At 49.6% G+C, this 21,998-nt stretch overlaps 1 protein-coding gene across 8 annotated transcripts in view; it reads left to right on the top strand.

Annotated features, from left to right (window-relative positions):
* LOC118773660 (5'-AMP-activated protein kinase subunit gamma-2-like) overlaps positions 1–21,745 on the top strand; it is a 122,170-nt gene extending 100,425 nt beyond the window's left edge. For all 8 annotated transcript variants that reach the window (XM_036522682.1, XM_036522681.1, XM_036522684.1 and 5 more), the window contains 10 exons: positions 4,116–4,197; positions 10,301–10,359; positions 12,206–12,251; positions 13,021–13,075; positions 14,631–14,757; positions 17,347–17,512; positions 17,672–17,709; positions 17,965–18,111; positions 18,586–18,679; positions 20,600–21,745. In XM_036522682.1, coding sequence (XP_036378575.1) covers positions 4,116–4,197; positions 10,301–10,359; positions 12,206–12,251; positions 13,021–13,075; positions 14,631–14,757; positions 17,347–17,512; positions 17,672–17,709; positions 17,965–18,111; positions 18,586–18,679; positions 20,600–20,631 — 846 coding nt within the window. In that variant the 3' untranslated portion in view covers positions 20,632–21,745. The remainder of the gene's footprint in view (positions 1–4,115; positions 4,198–10,300; positions 10,360–12,205; positions 12,252–13,020; positions 13,076–14,630; positions 14,758–17,346; positions 17,513–17,671; positions 17,710–17,964; positions 18,112–18,585; positions 18,680–20,599) is intronic.
* The last annotated feature ends 253 nt before the right edge of the window (positions 21,746–21,998 follow it).

The following is a 21,998-nucleotide window of genomic DNA, read 5'->3' as shown; positions in this document are numbered from 1 at the left end:
TGTTGGGCGTCCACTGAAAGATGACTGTTGCATTGTTCAAAAATACAGAACCTGTATGTTTTTTTTATTGATCTGCAGTGCAGATATGAATCTTACCTTGTGCAAGCAGGCTAATGTGTAATGAGCTCTGACGCCAGGATTGAGAGCAGAAACATTCCCTGTGTGAACAGACATGTTGCAGTAGGACTTAACCCACAAGCTCCCTCCCCATACGCCTTCCTATCACAGAACTGAAAGATTTTGGAAGTTGACCCTCTTGCTTTTTTCTTCCTTTGTCACTAGTTTTCCACCCATCCATTTTCAGTCCAGATGGGTTTTTTAGATTGTAGTTATGAACGCACACTGGTTCTGTTGTGGACATTGTTAAATATTTAATAGTCATGAGGTCAGCAGCGTTCCTTGCGGCTTTTTACCCGTCACCCCTCCCTCCTTTGATTGTTTTGGTTTTTTTGGAGCTTTGAAGGACGATCGTGTAACCGATCTCACCGGCTCCTCTAAGACCTGTATGCTGTGAGAAGTGGCCCCACCAAAAGTTTCCGCTGATCTGCTCGGTCAGCCGTGGAGATCTTCACATTCTGCAGCTCGGAAAGAAAATTAAACTTTTATGTTACAAAACTGAGCTCGAACAAAACCCGATAGAAAAGCAGGGCGACGACCCTTATGCATTTTTAAAAGGGTAACTTTAAAAAGCCTGAATTTAAAATGCAATTTTTTCTCCCTTCTTTTTATTCAGTTGGTATGCATATTAAACAGCTGCTCAAGTGTTTTCTTGCTCTTTGCAGGTTGTGGCATATTGAAAATGATATTGATGGAACTCATCCTTATGCTCTTGATCACTCAAACACATAAGTACAAACTAAATACTTCACAAGCTGGAGATATATCGTGTCCCCATATACATAGCTGCTTTGGATTTGAACTTGTATGAATTTTGGCAGTGCGTTAGCCTCGTGCTAACAGGCAGAAAGGCTGTGACCATTTTTAGTGTCCCTTCTGGGTATTAGGGGCAGACAGGACTCATGTGAGATCGAGCGTACTTGGCTTTAACTGAAATGTAAAAAAAATATTAAAAAAGTAACTAGCTTTGAAGATGCAGCGCAGTCCAGCAGACATGGTTGAGAAAAGGTGAGAAAAGCCGATTTCGTTGTGGGGATACGCAAACCAGGCATGCGTTCATCACTCACGCACCGGAGAGCGGGAAGGTCGCTCGCCGCCGTCGCAACGTCAATCAGCGGAAGGACGCGGAGAGCCGAGCCGCTAACATGTCCGCTCCGTGTTCCGTATTATTTATACGCATGCAGAAACTCAGCAGACCTGGCACTTATTAATTCAGAGGGGACCGTCATGCTTGCCTTGAGCGGGCGTGTTTGGTGCGCCGTCGGTTGTCACAAGGTCTGGGGAATAAAAAGGCCTCGGCATAGGGACTGACGCACTCCCGCTGCTGAAATAACCAGCGCTATAATGATGTGTCCAGGCAGTCTCTGTGGGCCATTTGCCTTCTGGAATTCAATTCTTGAATTCGTCATTAACTTATGTAGTAATAAGATTCTGTTTTTTTATGACATTGTAAAATTTGTTTTATTCTGAGCCGTGAAACATTTCCTTGTCACTTTTTTTCAGTTCAGGAAACGACCATTTCAATTCTTTGTGCTGTATTCAAATTTAAATACTATATATTACTATATATAAATACTATATGCTATGTAATTTAAAATATTTTAAATATTTGCTGAGAAATATCACGTGTGAAACTGGGCCACAGCTGCATCAGGCCTTGTGTGAAATGTACTGTGTCAATATACTCTTCAATATACTGCAATTCAAAAGTATGTTGTCCCGGTTTTTTAATTTTGAAAGCTGTTGATTTGTGACCTAAGGCTCCACATTGTTCACTGTATTTTTTAAGCAAATATCCTTATCCAGGGTAGTTTGTGTTACGCAGTCTGAACCTGAACCCTGAGCCCCCTCGGTGGTGATCCCAGAGCCTCTCAGGTGGAGCAGACACGCTTAATCATTAGGAAGTGGTATGCGCCGTTTCCCCCAGGGGCCTGTATGGGCTGGCTTGTGCGCACTGTCCTACCCCCTGCTGTGGCGAGGTCCTCTCGAGTGATAGCAGCCGGGGGGGGTTGTTGACAGTCTTGACTGATCTTGTCCGCGAGATGTAAGGACAGGAGGTGGAGACGCTTAGATTAGAAATCCCGTCTGTCTGTCTCTCTCTCTCTCTCTGCCTCTCCCACTCTCTCCCTCTCCCTCTCTATCTCTTTCTCTCTCTCTGCCTCTCTTTCTCCCTCTCTCTGCCTGTCTCTGTCTTTCTCTCAGCTTGTGTCTTTCTCTCTCTGCCTTGCTTTCTTTCACCCTCTCTCTCTCTCCCTCCCTCTGCCTTTCTTTCTCTGCCCTCCTCCCTTTCTCGTTCTTTCTCTCTCTCACCCTCTGTCTCTGTCCCTCTCTATTTCTCCCCCTCTTCTTGTCTCTCCCTCTCTCTCTGTCTGTCTGTCTCTCTCTCTGCCCTGCTCCCTCTTGCTATCTCTCTCTGCCTCTCTCTCTCTCCCTTTCTCTCTCTCTCGCTCTCTGTCTGGGTTTCTCTCTCTCTCTCTGCCTTTCTCTCTTCTTGTCTCTCTCTCTGCCCTCCTCCCTCTCTCTTCTCCACTGGCTGATTGGCCAGTATCACTCCCCAGCCCAGACAAGTATTCCGATCACCTCGCTCTGGTCCCCTGGTAACGAACTGGTAAAGTTCAAAAAATATAATTTTTACTGAAGTAAATTACTTAATAACGAGGATAAAGTGCGGCAGAGGCTGCGCTGAGTCACCTGTCACCTTCTGAAAGATGAAAGCCGTGACACATTTAGACCGTAATAAACTTCTTTTATAGCCTGGTCTTAATCTACAGCATAGTTTCACTGAAGTTTTAAAGTAGATTGATTTAAAACCACAGTATTTCAAAGCCGGTAAAGACTCCATTTAAAATGTAACCCTGTTCTCCATAAAGGAAAACGGTTACGAGGTGTGAAGCCGGTTGCATGATGTTTCACTGCACCGCCTGATGGAAGAACCAGACAGGAATTTGCCATTAATGTGTCGTGTGACCGACTGTAGGTGTGTTCCATGAATTCTGTTGCATCTCCCACAATGCATCTGTGGTTTTCTGTGGTCGCGCCCGACACATTCATGCATCACAATCCCATGATCCAGCAGCTGTTGGCTGAAACGGTCACTAATGCACCCTAACCAATGAACTGCAGGGTTGGTAGGGCCATGAGGCACGATCATTAGCTGCAAAAGTTTTTGTTGTGGTTTTAGTGCCAGAGCTTTCCCCATTATGACAACACTCACACTGATGCAAAATGCCACCATGTCGGGTTAGGGGTTAGGGGTTAGGACCAAGACTTCCCAACTGACACTGGCGTTTGGTGGTATAAGTGCTTCCATCACTCACCTTTAGATTCTGCTCAGGTGAAACCACTTCAGATACTGATTTTCAGGCCTTGGTGCTGCAGATCCCCCTCCTTCCTTGAGAGAGTGGAGGTGAGTGAGCTTGAGTGGGGAGGACGGTCATGCCGGACGGTTGGGGACGGGGGGGGGGCACAGGTGCAGCGGGTGCTAACTGTCAGTGTGATCACAGGGAGAGGCAGTGAGCCAGACACTGCAGGAGACTGCGGGAGGGTGAGCCGGCGCCCTCTGCCTGTCATTGTGTGGCACTGACACCACGATTAGATCAGTGACCAGTTCCTAGAATGAGTTTGTCTCTCGGGGGAGGTGGGGGGGGGTGTTATTCCGTCCTGACCACTGTAAATATGTCTCGCGCACCCCCTCCCCCATGGTTTGATTTGACAGAGGGAAAGGATGAGACCGGGATTAATAGGGAACAGAAGGATAAAAAGATAAAAATGCAGGGCCCTAAAAGCTTTTGTGCGTCTTTCATCTGAAATGTCAAAGCCTGGCCTGATCTGCTTCAGCGTATCCCGGTCCGTCAGGCTTCTCCGAAACAGGCCGAGGGCCGTCTGTTCTGCCGAACGAGCTGCTGCGGGGGGCGGGTGCAGGGGGTGGGGGCGGAGACGAGGCGCAGAGGGAGCACTGACGAGGGCGATAAACAAGCTTTCTCCCCTCTCACCCCCAGGTTAAGAAGGCTTTCTTCGCCCTCGTGGCCAACGGCGTCCGAGCAGCTCCACTGTGGGAGACCAAGAAGCAGAGCTTTGTGGGTACGTACCTTCATCATCATCATCATCATCATCTGCTTTCTCCCCTGAGCAGAAAGAGATGCTCTGCTACATAGCTACGCATTTATTTCGCCTTTATTGATATGTGAGGGTCAATAGAGTAGAAGGCTGTCATTCACATTGAGCTTTCTGTGCCGCATCAAGGAAACGCATCACTACTCAAATCCATCTGCGGTTTAAAGGACCGGAGCTGACCAGAATCCCGATGTAACCCAGCATGCGGTACTTGCGAGTGTCTTCACGAGTTTGTTGGAAACTGTGTCGCTTCAAAGTGAGGCCGTGTCGCAATGGCGGGGGGGAGTCTGTGCCCCTTCGGAAGTGATTAATTATACCCCTCCTGCCCCCCCCAGCCCGGCTTTTCATACGCGGTTGAATGAGGTTAATCTGCGCAGTCATAAGTCTGTGTCACAGTCCCGTCACGCCCACGTCCCAGCGGAGACGCGGGGGCCCCTCCGCCGAATTCGCTCCGCGCGCACGGGGACGGCAGTCACGTTGCGGGGGGGGGGTGGAGGAGGAGGAGGAGGAGGAGGAGGAGGAGGAGGGGCATTTGGTGCCGTGCTTCAGCTTGTTTCCGGACGTTTCTGAGACGGAATCTCGTGGCGGGTTGTCATCTTGCTGTCTGTTTCCTGTGCGCAGGAGAGGCACTTATGCTGTCTCTTCTGTTTTTTTTTCTTGTCAGTATTTGTGCATGCGTACACATACATACACACACACACACTCGCTTTCTCTTACACACACATACACACGTGCATACATGCTCACATTCTTTCTTTCACACACACACGCACGCACGCACACACGCACATGCCCACACATACATGCACACACACACGCACACACACGCACACACACACATATACACACGCACACACATCAACACAGATTGTCTCGTTTAATAGGTATGCTTTCTGCAACAGTTTTGCAACAGAAACCTCTTCACAGACACTCACATTATTATTAGACTATCTTAGGCCTATCTATCTTAGGTCTTGAAGTGAGGATACAAGGTGCATTCGCTAACCGGCATCTGCGGACCGCGGTCTTGGTGAAATTGAACCCGATTGAGCAGGGAACGTGTCTCTGAGCCCATCGACGCCTCGGAGAGCGTGCTCAGATGAAAGCGGCGAGCTCCTCCCGAAACGACCAGATCCCTCCCGGTCGCGACCGTCGGGGCGCCTGTGTTTGATGGGCGGCTGAGTCGAGCGTGCGTGGGCGCAGGGCTCCGCATGAGTAAAGGTGAATTAGCATGCTGCTGCTGCTGCTGCTGCCGGCGGCGTGAGGAGGGAGGAGGCAGTAAAATGCACAGCGTGAAAAACGTGCACCTCAGCGGGAGCTGAGAGAGAGAGAGAGAGAGAGATAGAGAGAGAGAGAAGGAGAGGGGGGGAGTGGGGAGAGAGAGAAGGAGAGGGGGAAAGAGAGAGGGGGATGGGGGAGTGGGGAGAGAGGGAGAGAGAGAAGGAGAGGGGGAAAGAGAGGGAGAGAGAGAGAAGGAGTGGGGAGAGAGGGAGAGAGAGAAGGAGAGGGAGAGAGACAGAGGAGGAGAGAGAGAGGGAGAAAGAGAGGGAGAGAGAAGGAGAGGGGGAAAAATGGAGAGAGAGAGAGAAAGGGAAAGGGAGGAAGGGGGGGTGGAGAGGGAGAGAGAGAGGGAGAGAGAGAGGGAGATGGGGAGAGGGAGGGAGAGAGAGAGAAAGGGAGAGGGAGGGAGAGGGGGGTAAAGAGGGAGAGAGAGAGGGAGATGGGGAGATAAAGGGAGAGAAGCAAAGGGAAGGAGGAGAAAAAGCGAGCCACAGAGAGGGAGGGCAATAAAGATAGAGGGAATGGGAGAAAGAAATGGGACTAGAGGTGGAGACAGACAGACAGAGAGATGTGAGGAGAGAGAGAGAGACAAGACAAGAGGACAGAGAATCATACAAACAGAGGTGTGAGGGTGATAAAGAGAGAGAGATGTGGTGATAAAGATGGGGAGAGAGGAAGAGGTGATACAGGAGAGAGATATACACACAGAGAGGTGTGAGGTGAGAGAGAAATGGGGTGATAAAAATAGATGGGCAGAATGAAAGATGAACATAAAGCGAGAGAGACTGATACACAGACAAGGAGAGAAGAGAAATAACGAAAGAAAGAAAGGGTGAGTCAGGCGGGATTTTAATGAACCTCCTGTCTTAGTTCCTTGTCTGTGGCGTGTGTCGTCTCCGACGGTGGGCGGATGTTGAATAGGCAGAATTGTGAGACTTTGGTGATGGTGGTTTGGGGGGGGGGTGCAGTTTGTAGTCTGTGAGGTAAAAAATAGGAGCGCAAGCTCGTTTTCTCAGTAGTCGGCTTGTCTTCGACGCCTCCTGCCGAGCCAGGCACCAGGTAGAGCCCCCCACTTCCTCACGTCTGCCCCATGGGGTGCAGTTTGGAGGGGAGAGAAGCTGCCCCCCTGTTCCTGCATCCTGCTCCGAGCTCCGTTTGTCAGAGGGGTGAGACACACCCCCGCTCAGCCCGGCAGGAAGGCTCTGCCCCCACCCACCGCCATACAGAAGCTCTGGACGTTACATAATGGCCCCGGGGGGGGGGGGGGGGGGGGGGGGGGGAGCGGAAGCAGGGCTGCAACATCTGTCATCTCCCGTGCCCTCTGACACGCGTGTCCGCTCAGCCCGTCCAAAAGCGTCAGCTAGTGACGTCATCTGTCAGACCTGACCCCAATCCATCGCTCCTGGCTCGCCTGCAAAAGTCTTTTTTCCCGTGTGTGGCCAGTGTAGCATAGCGGTGAGGAGCAGGGCTTGTAACCAAAAGGTTGCTGGTTCAATTCCCTGCAGGGTCACTGCTGCTGTTCCCTCAGCCAAGGTACTTAGCCCAAAATTTGCTGAGTAAATATTCACCTGTATAAACGGATAACATGTAAAAACTGTAAACTGTATGTAAATTGCTCTAGATAAGAGTGTCTGCTAAATGACATTACATTACGTTATTGGCATTTAGCAGATGCTCTTACATTAAAGCACTTACTTTGGGTGGGGATTGAACCCGGGTCAACTGCTTGGAAGGCACCTATGCTTGCCATTTTACCACCAGTGCATCTAAATGAAAATAATGTAATAATGTAGTGTGATGCATCATGGCACAAATGCAGCCTCTGTGCTATTGTCGGCTCCTCTGTGGTTATCATTTACCAGGAACCTTTCTTTCCTGGCGTTAATTAGGCAGGGGTGCGATATCCCTGTGGAACACCTTCCTGTGGAGCGATGCCTGTGTCCCACATTCAGACTCGCTCTGACTCACCAGGCCTCTCGCGCAGGTGGGCGGGTTCCCTGCCCAATTACTAACTGAAGAGAGAGCAGCGGCGTCACCGAGCGCCTCCGTGGCGTCGCGGGAAAGGAAATCGACTTGCTACCGGGACGTTGTGGGTTTGAAGCCCCTGTGGCCCCACTGTTGCCTTGCCTGAGAAAGAGATGATGTGTCTGAGCTGCTACTACGCATAATACACATAAACTGCGTGAATAACACATAAACTGGGAACCATGGCGACCTGGACGAGGCCCATATGCAAAGTGAATGGATGATGATTTCATAAAGGGGTTAGTTAGTCAGTGAGGGGGTTACTGGTTGCTGTGGTTATTGTCCCAGGCAACTGGTGGGAGAACCAACAGACAGAGCAATAGAGGGAACAATAAAATACACACATCGGTGACATTGTTGTCATAGCTATGACAAAAAAGGTGATGCAAAGTCAATAAAGAACCTCCTTCTGGCAAACCCTGAATGGGTCATACTCCTCTGCATAGGAAGTGCTTTTCCCTTCTTGGGAGGTTGTTGTCACTTGGCTGTCTCTGGTACTTAAAGGAATTGGAGTCCTATCTTCATCTCCAGTCCCTGAGCTGGATAATTAATAAAGCAGTTCAAGCGCCTCGCTCGGTCGGTCATCGACAGGAGTGCCTGACCTAGGAGTCAATATGGCAGCCTCCTCCTGGTTACTGGTCTGGTTCCCTAACCGCTCCGGCACGCTGCCGTCTTGCTTTAGGGCCGCGGTGCGGATCTGTCTGCCATACGGAGTTTCAGCAGGGGCAGCTGTGAGGTCACCGGTGTGACCGGATGGGATCTGAATCTATGGGGACACTCGGAGCTGGAGGTCACAGGAGCAAAGCAGAGAGGGAGAGGGGTACAGTCTCAACGCAGGTCCCCTCCTGCCTCTGATTCAGCATCAGGGCTCCCTGCTAATGGTTAGCCTAGCGTGGGCTGTGACCATTACATTACATTACATTACATTACATTCGTTTAGCAGACACTCTTATCCAGGGCGACTTCCAGCACAAAAGAACAGAAGTGCACCCGTTCAAGTTGAATGAGCAACGGTGTCAGACCCGGTTAACAACTCTCCCAGACCAGTGAGTGTGAGCACAATGCCATTCAAGCACTACCACAAGTTAACTTGTGCAACATGACTACACATTCTAGAAACTAAAGGAAGCCAAGTACACACACTACCATACCTCACAGTCGTTAGATCATAGAATACAAAAACACATATGCACCTCATGCAGAGATTTAAACCGTTTAGTTTCAGACTGGGGGCGCGGGGGTGAAGGCGGTTTGGCGCACGGCGTGAGTGTGCGTTTAGCAGCTGCGTGTGTCTGTGTGAGTCTGTCTGAGCGTGTCCAGGAGCTGATTCACCCCTGGGGAACTCTGGATGGAGGCGAGCTTTTATTTACTGTGTCTTACTCAAGCAGCTCATCAGCGTCTGGGTTCTTTGTGTGCCAGTCCAGATTTATTCTGCTCTGCAGACTCTACCGCTCCCGCTGCCTCTCTCCCTCTCTCTGTTTCTCTCTTTCCATCTCTCTCTCATGCTCTGCTCTATCTTGATTTTTCTCTCTCTGCCTTGCCTTCTCCTTTTCCCCATCATTCCCATCTTTCTCCATTTCTCTTTCCTTCTCTCTTCCTCTCTCACCCTCTCTCTCCCCATCTTTTCTCATCTCTCTTTCTCCTCCCCTCCTTCTCTCTCTTCCTCTCTGAAGCCCTCTTTCCCTGTTCACCACCCTCTGTCCTATGTCTTCCTCTCTCAGTCCCTCTCTCTCTGTCAGCCTCTTTCCCCTCTCCTTCTCTGGCCTGGAGTCGTGCACATTGGTGCAGGTTTTACAGCGAAGCCAGGTTTACCCTCCTTTCTTTATTCCTGGCAGAGGAAAGCACTCCTCTTTGCCTGTGGCGTGAGAGGTGGAGGAGCGGGTTACAGCAGTACAGCAGTTTCGCAGTAAATCACAGGAGCGTTATCAGCCTTGAGAGGGGCAGGTTTATTTGATATCTGCTTGCGAGGAGGGGAGGGCACACACACACAGATGCACACATGCACACACACACGCGGACAGACAGACACAGACACGTACGCGCACACACCTGTAGGCTCTCACAGACAAAGACGCATGCGCACACACACACACACACACACACACACACGCACACACTTTCTCTCACATACACACACTCACCTCATTTACAGCTGTCAGAAAGAGCGTGTTACGGGAGCAGGAAGCTGACAGACAGACGTTGACAGAAGGCTCTTTTGTCTCCCCGCCTGCGGGTACTCCCCAGAGAGAGCCGCCCCCAGGGGAGACCCTTGTTAAACTCCCTAATGAAGCGCACGGGCGTCGCGTATCATTGCAGTCAGGCAGAGAGAACGGTGTGGCAGAGCGCCGTTCGAGAGCGCTGCCGCGGTGACGACGCACGGATCCCGCGGCTCTTCGGTCCCCGCGAGAGCGCGGGTGACGTGGTCGGCACGGTGACCTAATTACGCTGATGACGCTCCTCTGTGTGCACGAGGTTCCTACCGCCAGCCATTTTTCAACAGATGAACTCAAATAACCGAATACATTAGCTGTAGCTGTAACTAGGTCAGCGGTGTAGCGTAGCGGGAAGGAGCTGCGCTCATAACCAGAAGGTTGCTGGTTTGATTCCCCCGCCGGGGCACTGCTGCTGTACCCTTGGGCAAAGCACTTAACCCACAATTGCCTGAGTAAACATCCAGCTGTTTAAATGCAAAGCATGTAAAAGTCGCTCTTAATAAGAATCGCGTAACGTAACTAACCACAACCTTTTTTTCCTTCTTTTTCAGGCATGTTAACGATCACAGACTTCATCAACATCCTGCACCGGTACTACAAGTCGCCCATGGTACGTGAGCGCGCTTACTGGACTTCCCTCTGCTGGGTTTTGGAGGCAGCTGCTCCCGGTCCCTTTGAGGACGCTGTTTTGGAATCGGGGTGCCTGACACCGAAGAGGGGGTTGTGAAATGAGAGGCACTTATGCGGCGCACGGCACTGGTGGGGTGATAAATTGACAGCTGACCATTAGCTCGTCATCCCTTCGCTTAACCTGTGTTTGTAACTCCTGAACTGGAGTCCCAGCAGGGCTGTAGCTTTAAGGCTAGCAGTTTGTAGCTGTAACCTCCAGAGCAGGTGAAGGCAGAGGATGGTGTGCTGCTCTGACCGGCTGACGGGATGTGTTCAGGAGGGAGCTGTAGAGGCCTGAGGTGGAGTCAGGGCTGAAAGGGTGGCTGTGGGGGGGTGGGATGTATGGAAGTCTCCCTGCACCTTGGCCTTCTGAAAGCACGGGGCCAGACCGAGCTGGACACCTGGCCCAGGGGAGACCTGCGGTGTGTGTATGTCTCACTGCTGAGAGAGCTGTCCAGGTTCTGAACTGGTGTGAGTGTGTGAGTGTGTGTTTGTGTGAGTGTGAGCATGTGTATGCCTGTGTGTGCGTGTGTGCGTGTGTGCGTGCGTGCGTGTGTGCGTGCGTGCGTGCGTGCGTGCGTGCGTGCGTGCGTGCGTGCGTGAGTGTGCATATGTCTATGTGTAAGAGCGTTGGCTTCCCTGTTTAGTAAGTGTTGTGGGTGGGTTGAGGTGGTTGTTCAGCGTGAAGCAAGCTGCCCTTGGGCTTCTATTATCATTATTGATTTGCTTAGCAGATTCCATAAACCTCACCGGCTTGCATATCTTAACTTTTGACATATTGCCATTTACATGGCCGGATGCAGCAGGTTATTTACAGAGGCGGTTTGTTTACGCGCCATGCTCGTGGGTGTAACGCTAGCGCCCCCACCTGGCACCTGGGAGTCAAGACTGCCACCCTCCACCCCTTCCACTTCACACCACTGCCCTGGAACGGAGCCCTCTGGGTGGACCGGCCTCCACCAGACTCTGAAAGCAGCTCTGATGCTTAGACCGTACGTTAGCCAGGGGAACCTCCAGACGCATTAACAGAATACAAACAGTATAAGAAAAACAAAACCCATCTGCTCTCTTGAGCCAAAGCTGTTGAATCTGGCATTGAGCTGGGCCCTTGGGGTAGCACCCGGCTTTTTGCTGGTCGAGCTCTTCTCCGCAGTCCTGCGCAAGTCATTCTCTGGCCGTGGCTCTCCTCTAGGAGAGCAGCGCTGAAATAACGAGTTTGTTCCAGCGTCGCTTCACTCTGGGTCCCACGCCTCTATCCAGCGGGACTAATTTGGCTAAAGTTAAAAGTGGCCCTGAACAAAAAAATCACTGTGATCTCTCTGGAACAATCGAGCGCCCACAGACTCCAGGGCTCCAGCTCCGAGTGAGGGTATTTATAGAGGGGTGTAAACTGGTACAGCGTGGGAGAGCTGATGTTAATACTATCCATGCTTGTGAGGCAGCATGTTCATTAACATTTGAGGACTTTTATTTTGGTATCTCTCTCCTTCTGGGCAGGGAATTGTCTTTTTTTTTTTTTTTTCACTGGTGCGTCAGTCATTAAATCTGCTGCTGGAAGTCAGATAAATAATGACACCCGAAGAACATTCTGTTTTACATTTGGAATGAAAGAATGCTCCTAAAAACAGGCCAAGCAGGGCCAAGAAAGGCTTCTCCTCTGACCTCACTGCCGTCTCTTTGCATGTGCAGAACCAAACCGTTTAAAGGACATGGTCATTGTTAATCTGCCTTTGAAAGCAATAGCGCTGAAATTATTGTGCTTTCTCAGTCCAGTGCTTCTCTTTCAGGTACAAATCTATGAGTTAGAGGAACATAAGATTGAGACATGGAGAGGTATGTGTGTTATCCATGCATGCAGGTGAATACTTGAACCCAGGGCTCATGTAAGAAAGCCCTAGCTTTTTTTTCCCCCTTCAAAGCTGTAGTGAATGTTGCATTTCAAAGTGCAAGGTTCTCATCCTTTCACTTGATTCATTTGTTCTGTTGAAAAGTAAAGGTTGTCCGTGGGGTCAAGCTACATTTTTGGTCTTGTTATGAGGGTAGTGTAAAAAAAAAAGGCTCTGATAGTTTATGTGAGGGGGTCCCCTAAGTTTTGTGAGGCAAAACCAAACTCCAAGCATTGCCTGGGATACAAGACCACAGAATAAGACTTGTCACTAATAATACAGAGTTATCATTAAATCCTATAATTGATTTGAAGGGATCCAGATTTTATGAAGAAAAAAAAAAGCATGTTAGGGTCCTTTGATTGATTATGATTGCGGGGTGTGAGGGGTGTATTATTCTAAGTTCATTGGTTACTAGAGTCATTGAGGACCACAAACAATATTGTTGGGAACCGCTACTGACCCCATTCCCATCTTTGTTCAGGAGCCTCTGCTTTGGGTAGACAGAGGAAAAAAGGCTGAGAGGTTTATCTTATAGTGGCGGAAACTTCCTGATTACATTTAAATACAATACAGATGCATCAGTGGTGTCCTCTCACCTACATGTCTTAGCAGGCAGAACACAATTACAGTGAATGGCACTTCAACAATGACACTTTCACGTGTACCTTTTGACAAACTGATGGGTAAGCATGGTGTTCTTCTCTTTCCTACAGAGCTGTATCTACAAGAAACATTCAAGCCTTTAGTAAACATATCCCCCGATGCAAGGTAAGGAATTTTTAGATTTTTAATAACATGAGAAAAGCTCAGTGTGAGACAGTTTTCATTCTGTCAGCCTTCCCATTTCTTTAAACCTTTCAAGGAAACTGCCAAATGCCTGTTTTTCAGCTGGATTGGGTTCGGTGTGTGAGCAAACACCTTCCTGTGTGTGCGTTTTCGCTCTGTTTTTCGGCTGGGAGATTTCCCCAGGAGGGTGAAGCTCCTTGCCCTTCTCCGCCGAGCGCGCTCTTATTTTAAAACCACTGAATAATTAAAGAGTCTTCTGCTCAGGAGGCGCATAGATGAGGTTCCCTCTCTGAGGAAATGCAGCTCAGAACAAGGCCTCTCGCAAGGCCTCTGTGGGGCTGAGGGCGTTCTGTTGGAAAAACCTAACTCTATAGCACTGTTCAAATAGAGCAAAAACCGAACAGGGCACTGGTTATATAGGACACAACTCCCCCTGCTCCCCCACGCTGTCAGCGGAACAAAAGGACAGGAATAGGAGTTAGTTAAGGTGAATGTCACGCTGAGTGAAAAACACCTCCCGGTGCCATGGGAGCTGTCAGAGAGTCATGGGATAGCTTATCAGCATTCGTACTGGAAGCGGGAGATTCTTCTAGAGTGTTCTAGACCAGGTTTGACCCAGTGATAGATTGACTCACATGACAAGGCTAGCAGGGCTAAATTGCCTGTTCACATCAGAACACCTCTAAGGCTACGTTCAGACTGCAGGCTTTAATACTCAATTCCAAATTGTTGCTCAGATCAGACTAACTGTTTACATAAATTTTTGAAAGTTGCCCATATCCAATATCAGTGTGAATGCACCTCCGTCCTGAAATGACCCGCATGCCTATATAAACAACAACAGAAGATGTCATGTCTGACTAGTCATGCAGAATTGTAACGACGAGAGTTACCTGTGGCATGCAAGGTGACATATAAATCACCTGGGCCACGTTAAACACGCTCAGAACTGACTCTGGTTTTTCCAACAGTGTGAATGGCAAAAAAAAAACACACTTTTTAGCTGTGGTCTGAACGTAGCTAATGCTGCTTTTGGGCCTGTACAGTGTGCTGTATAGTGCTTTCAGTGGTGAAAAGCCATGACTGCAAACTCCCTCGGCTAAGACGTGGCTTGTTTTTAGGGCCGTTTCTTCCCTTCTCCACCAGCAGTCTCTTGGGGATGTCGGTCTGTGAGATCCCACTTAAACTCACCTTGCCGAATGCCTTGTTCAGTTAGTTGTTTATGTTTTTAAGGTTTAGCTGACCTCCGGTTCAGTGTGGCCCAAATTATTTGTTCTATCGAAAAAAAAAAATCAAAACACCTGTTTGTGAAAGGGATTTACTGTGACTTTTGCCATATGTTTGCCACACTCCACCGACTAAAATGAGGTTTATTTTGTTTGGTTGAGGTTTGGGGTGTGCTGTAACAGACTCTAAGGTGTGGAAACAGCCAGGAGATCATTATGTTAACTCCCAGAGGGATGTTGTGCCCTGGTGAAGCAGGAGCAGGAAGGTGATTACCGTAGTGTTTTGTGTGTTTTTTTGGTTTGTTTTGCAGTATATTCGATGCCGTGTACTCACTGATCAAGAACAAAATCCACCGGCTGCCCGTCATCGACCCCGTGACCGGGAACGCACTTTACATCCTCACACACAAGAGGATCCTCAAGTTCCTGCAGCTTTTCGTGAGTGGAAACGGCCTTAGCGACGACCGTAAGGGAGAGCGCTCGTAACGTGGAGATGATCCGTTTGAGGGCTGCGTGTGGAAAAATTATCGGCTCTGTTTGATGGTCTTCATGTGTACTTTATGTGTCCTCTGGAAGCTGGTGTAACATATTCTCAAAAACACAAAAGGTCATAGGTCAGTTATCCTTGATAAAGTCCTCTGAAGACACTATGTCACCCTGTCTTGGAGACCCGACTTTAATTGAATTTCATGATAGGACCAGAAATGGAATACATGGTTTAAACCCAATGATTTGGGAGTTACCTGTGGTAGTAAGTTAACGCTCCTCCCAGTCAGTTGTTTTTTTTTTTCTATTTTCATATTTCTTGACTTACCAAGTTATTCAATCAAGTCAGTCAAGACATGCTTATTTAATCAGATTACAATCCAATGGGGGTCAGAGAGAAGGTAAAGAAAAGAGAAAACAAAAGGAGAGATTGGGAGAGAGGAGAGATAAGTGTTGAACAGCGAGAGAGAGAGAGAGAGAGGGGGAGAATGCAATGGAGAGAAGAATGTGGAGGGCAAAAGAGAAGGGAAGAATTAAGGAGCAAGAGAAAGGTAGAGTGGGGAGCCAACATGGAGGAAGAGAGAGTGAGCACTGGAGAGAGATAGGGATGAGTGAGATGGAGAAAGGAAGAAGATAGGGATATGGAGAGAGGGAGAGAGGTTGTGGGAGAAAGAGATGGAGGGTGGGGAAGAGAAAGAGAGAGAGATGGAATGTGGGAGAGAGGGAGATGGAGAAAGGCAGCACATGGAGAGGGTGGGAGTGGGAGAAGGGACACTTTGACAGGATGGAGTGTCTAATCTGACCCCAGAGAGGATTAGTGTAATCTATCTCACTGCCCTCCGATCCCTGTCCGCTGTCTCTCCCCTGCTCCCCATGACCACTGCGGAACACACACTCACGCACTCACACACACTCACGCGCACGCTCTCGCACACACTCGCACACACTCGCACACACTCGCACACACTCGCACACACTCGCACACACTCGCACTCACTCGCACTCACTCGCACACACTCGCACACACTCGCACACACTCGCACACACTCGCACACACTCACGCACTCACACACACTCACACACACACACTCGCACATACTCGTGCACACACACGCTCACACTCACACACACTCACGCACTCACACTCACACACACACACATACGCTCTCACACATTCGCACACATTCGCACATACTCGCACACACACGCTCACACACACACACACACACACTGACACACACACACACGCTCTCACACACTCGCACATACTCGCACACACACTCACACACACTCACACACACTCACACACACACTCACACACTCACTCACACACTCACTCACACACACACTCACATACACGCTCTCTCACACTCACACACACACACACACACACACATACACACACACACACACGCTCACATACATGCTCACACACACAGACGCACGCCACACACACACACACACACACACACACACACACACACACAGGAGAGAACATGGCACACAGCCTACCACTCGCACATTAAGAGCCTGCACAGTGAAGCTCTAAGGCTGTAGAGCTAGAGCAGACTGGTTCCCTTACTTTGAGAGCACCAGATGGTTTTCCACTGTATAGTGGTATATAGTGTATAGTGTTGGCCCCTGTCTGCTCTGTCCGTTAGCATTACTGATCCTGGCCCCTGTGCAAGGAAGCTGTGGGCGTAACTGTAGCAACACTATAAATATAGTTAAACACAGAAATGAGGAAACGGCACACTGCCATCACTGATAACATCAAGCCACCATAGGCAGTCAGGAGTAATTTAGAGTTGTTTGGGGAAAACCACATTGACTGCCATTAATAGCCATTGACTGCAGACAAAACCCAGGCAGTCAGATTGATCCAAGCAGATACAAGCATCAAGTGGGACAATATGTGCTACAGCTGTGGGAAAGCAGTGGAAATACAATACTACTCTGTACTGGTCCCAGCCTGGTTCCAGCTCTGAAGTGGAAAAGTGCTATAATGAGCCAGCCTGGTTCCAGCTCTACAGTGCAAAAGTGCTATAATGAGCCAGCCTGGTTCCAGCTCTACAGTGCAAAAGTGCTATAATGGGCCAGCCTGGTTCCAGGTCTGAAGTGGAAAAGCGCTATAATGAGCCAGCCTGGTTCCAGGTCTAAAGTGGAAAAGCGCTATAATGAGCCAGCCTGGTTTCAGCTCTACAGTGCAAAAGCGCTATAACGAGCCAGCCTGGTTCCAGCTCCACAGTGGAAAAGGGCTGTACTGAGCCAGCCTGGTTCCAGCTCTACAGTGGAAAAGGGCTGTACTGAGCCAGCCTGGTTCCAGCTCTAAAGTGGAAAAGCGCTGTAATGAGCCAGGCTGGTTTCACCTCTACAGTGGAAAAAGGGGTCTAATAAGCTAGATTAGAGGGAAAGGGCTATAATGGGCCACCATGGTTCTAGCTTGACCACATCAGGGCTGGCAGCTCAGAGGGAGATGAGGAGAGTCATGGCGAGTCTTGTGGAGTCAGAGTGAGTCATGGCAGGTGTGCTTGCTCCCAGGTGTGTGAGATGCCAAAGCCCGCCTTCATGAAGCAGACCCTGGAGGAGCTGGGGATAGGTACCTACAGCGACATCGCCTTCATCCACCCCGACACGCCCATCATCAAAGCGCTCAACATCTTCGTGGAGAGGAGGGTGTCAGCCCTGCCCGTGGTGGACGAGTCAGGTACGCTCGGGGGGGTTGGGGGTCGGGGGTCAAAGGGCACATCTTCCCTTGTTTACCATGTGCTTCTGATGTGTGACGTACAACAGAATCTTGAAAAGGACTGTGTCAGCTATTCAGATCATTTTATATTTTAAGTATTTTTCTTGTCTCTCCTTCCAGGAAAGGTTGTTGATATTTATTCCAAATTTGATGTCATAGTAAGTACACTTAAATTCAGTGCTACTCTTTGTTGCAGTGTTGTTTTTTTTTTTTTTTTGCTTTACTTGCTGCTTTTTCTCCACCACGACTGATTTGCTGTAGCGTATTGACTTGAAAAGCCATAGATAAATGAAAATGTTGCACAGAGTTTTTAACTTGGCTCCATGGCTGCTTGGTCACATGGCAGAGTGTGGGAATGTGGGAAGCCTCTGTGGGTGTGCGCGGCTGGACCGTCAGTGTTTCTCTCTGCTCAGAACCTGGCCGCTGAAAAGACCTACAACAACCTGGACATCACGGTGACCCAGGCCCTGCGGCACCGGTCACAGTACTTCGAGGGGGTCATGAAGTGCAACAGGCTGGAGACGCTGGAGACCATCGTGGACAGGATAGTGAAGGCGGAGGTCAGCTGCCTCTCACAGCGTGTAATACTGCTGCATGTAGACACACACACACAGACACATGCATGCACACACACAGACACATATACATACGCACACACATACACACACACACAGACACACATATACACAGATACAGACACACGCACACACACACACACACACACACACACACACACACAGACACACACACACACACACACACACACACACACACACACACAAACAGACACAGACAGGCACACAGAGAGCCCCACAGGCCGACACAAGTGGACAGGCTTGCAGAAAGACACACACACAGATGCTACACACCCTACAAGCTGGAGTCAGCAAAGGGTACCAATTAAATGAGATTTCAAAAGCTCCATGGAGTCCCCATACCCCATACGTGTGCTTTGCTCAGTACAGAAGCAGGCCCTCATAGGCCTGTACCCACAGTGAAGCCCGCAGCAGCTGAGCTCTGACCTCTGCCCGCAGGTGCATCGGCTGGTGGTGGTGGATGAGAACGCCTGCATCGTGGGCATCGTCTCGCTGTCGGACATCCTGCAGGCTCTGGTGCTCACGCCAGCAGGTATAGATGCTCAACATTCCTAAACCTCTGGACACTTGACCTCTGACCCCCTCCCAAGGGCCCCACAGGTAGGGCGTGGCACCTTCCCCCCTAACCCCCCTCCCCGCATCTGGATTGCCGTGCCCTTGCCAGCCGTGGAGTGCGCGTGCGTGTGTGTGTCTGCATGTTTGTGTGTGTGTGTGTATGTGCGCGTGTGTTTGTGTGTGTGTGTGTGTGTGTGTGTGTGTGTGTGTGTGTGTGTGTGTGCGTATGTGCATGTGTTTGTTGTGTGTGTTTATTTGCGAGTGTATGCATATTTGCCTGTGTGTGTGTGTGTGTGTCTGTCTGTGTCTGTATCTGTGTGTGTGCGTGTGTGCGTGCGTGCGTGCGTGTGTCTGTGCGTGTCTGTGTGTCTCTGTATGTCTGCGTGTGTCTGTCTGTGTGTGTGTGTGTGTGTGTGTGTGTGTGTGTGTGTGTGTGCGTGCGTGTCTGTGCGTGTGTGTGTGTGTCTCTGTATGTCTGTGCGTGTGTGTGCGTGTGTATCTGTGTGTATCTGTGTGTGTCTGTGTGTGTCTGTGCGTGTGTGTGTCTGTGTGTGTGTGTGTGTGTGTGGGATGGTGTGCTGTTGAGATACTAACCCAATCCGTGCCCCTAATAAAGACAGCATCATCCACATCGTCACCATAGTGACGGACCGCCTCGCCCTGTTTCCTGCCTTTGCTTCATTTACTCTGCTTAATTAGAGCCGATGCAGATGTGATTGCTGGGAAGAACGTGTTACAGCAGACACTGTCTCTGCCGTGCCTTTCCACATGAGTGCCACAACACAGGGTCAGGTGAGGACACAGATAACGCAGTCTGAAATAGCACAGGTAGAATGTGAGCACTGTTCGGCAGTCAGATGTCAGATGAGCTCCATTTAGCACAGGGTCAGGTGAGGGCACAGGTGAGTCTGAGGCAGCACAGGTACAGTGTGAGTGCTGTTTAGCACAGGGTCAGGTGAGTGTGCACAGGTAGAGTGTGAGGGGTCTTTAGCACAGGGTCAGGTGAGGGCACAGGTAGAGTGTGAGGGGTCTTTAGCACGCTGCAGTCCCAGCTCCTCTGTCTCAGCCCCTGTGAAACCACGTGCCTCCAAAGACAGGCACACATCTGGTACAGACAGTTCCCTCTCAGCACGCCCCAAACCTGCCCAGCAACCCTCTAAAGACACCGCCCCCATCGTGCCTCTGCTGCCCCCTGCTGGTGCTCTGGTGATGCGCGACACACCTCTGATCAGCAGAAGAAGGTTTTGTTTCTCTGAGGATACACCCTGTCCTGTCCCGCCGGCGGCTCAGAAACCTGTTCGGCTAGTTTAACGGCCACGGTCACGGCTCTGCTGGGAGTAGGACGCACACCCAGGACAGGACCCAGAGCGAGCCGAGGGAAGGGGACTCAGGGGACACACTCTGGGGACGCTGCGCATGACTACAGACTAACTGCGTGTGCGCTTGGGTGCAGAGATTTTGCTTTAATTCTGAAGGTTAGATGCTTGACCTGCTAAATGATACACATGGGGTCATGGCTGTCTGGCCTCTGTGTACATAGAGATTCAGGTGTGAAATGGTTATGCCTTTGAAAACATGAAGCTGTATTTCGTCTGTGTTTATATTTTGGATGGTATAAATTTTCTGTCATTTCAGCAGCCTTTCGTTTTTTACTGATCATATTTCAGAGACATGTCAATGATTTGATTGATAACATAAGTGGTATACAGACACACACACACACACACACACACACACACACACACATGCACATGGAAGAAGCACTGAGATTGGCTTCCCTGCACATCTGTGAAACGTCTCCTTCCTGTCAGGAAGGAGCGGTGCATGCGCGCGCTTGTGAAATGAGTCCCCTGGGGAACACTGACCCCTGTTCATCTTTGTGTCTCGTCTCCTGCAGGTGCCAACAGGAAGGAGAGCGAGGCGGAGTGAAGTGGTTGCTGGGATACGCGACACGATGCTGCTGTGGGGGGAAGAGATGAAGTGGAGAGTGGGCGGGGCCAAGGCCCGGGGGCGGCGCCTGCCATTGGCTGAGGATAAGATGGGGCTGGGTCCTGAACTGTGTGCTGTGATAAGGGAGGGAAAGGAAGTGATGGGCGGGGGCAGAACCGGCAGAGTGGGGAGCCTAGGGATTGGTTTTTAACATTTAGGGGGAGGGACGGGGGGAGGGGCCTGCCTCTCTTTCTCTCGGTACTGTAGGGGAAGTCAGTTTTCAAAACCATGCCTTTTTTTTTTTTTTTTTTTTTAAGATGTACACCCACATTACCTCCTGGTGTCAACGCACACCCTCAACACCCTAAATAATCAGATGTGCTTTTTTTCTGTTGGGCTTTAGTGGCAGGGCATTTGTATTTATTCTGAGGGTGTGTGTTTTTATTTGCCTCCCTCATCGCTACTGTATTATCATCGCAGAGACACTTGAGCTTTGTGGCAGAGTTCGCGCAAAGGCTTTGACCCGAGCGGACAATCCGGTCTGGACCGGTCACCCAATCAGCACGTATCGAATCCCCCGCAATCCTCTGCAGTTCCTCTGGGGCGGGGCGGGGGGGGAAGCCCCTGCCACATGATGTCACGGTGACAGGAGGTGGAGCCATGCCAAGCCCCCCCCATGTCATTAGTGCCTTCTGTCCACCAGAGTCGCCCATCACCGGCTGCTGCTATGGAGATTGTTCCAGAACACCCAAGAACCCGAATGTGAAAGTCTTCAAAACCAAAACGATTTCAGAATGTGGGATGTGGCGTCACTAACTGAGTTAACAGAGTTTATACTCAAATTCAAGATTTAAGATTTTTTTTTTCCTTTCTTTCTTTTAAAGAATCTAAAGTTTTGATCTGCATTTTCACGAGATGTCTGGGAAAAGAAATGCTGTAAAGATATTAAATAGATATTAAAAAAAGAGCTTTATTTATTTTTTTTAAATAGCGATTTCTTTTTTTGTGGAATTAACTTGAGTTGGTTGATGGTGAGTCTATGCATTAAGATGACGGTAAAGTACTTTTAATGTTAGGCACAATGCAAAAGGCAGCAGATACTCAAATGTCCACGGCGTATTTGTTCTCTGATTCACCCGGAGCATGCAGCAAAAAGAAGTCTCTCGTACCCTGTACCGACCGATCAATCGAACTGTAAATAAGAAAAGCTCACACCGAGGAAACTAAGTGCCAGAGAAAGGTATATTTTTCTGTGTATGAAAAAAAAAATGTCAAATCATGTTGTTTGTAAGACTGCAGATTTTAATTTTTTTTTTTCTTTTTTTTTGTAAATTTTACTGTGGCGTATATTGTTTGTACGGTTTCAA

This window comes from Megalops cyprinoides, chromosome 2 (genome assembly GCF_013368585.1).
Source record: "Megalops cyprinoides isolate fMegCyp1 chromosome 2, fMegCyp1.pri, whole genome shotgun sequence".
Taxonomy (NCBI): domain Eukaryota; kingdom Metazoa; phylum Chordata; class Actinopteri; order Elopiformes; family Megalopidae; genus Megalops; species Megalops cyprinoides.
This window is presented reverse-complemented; position numbering and strand designations above follow the sequence as displayed.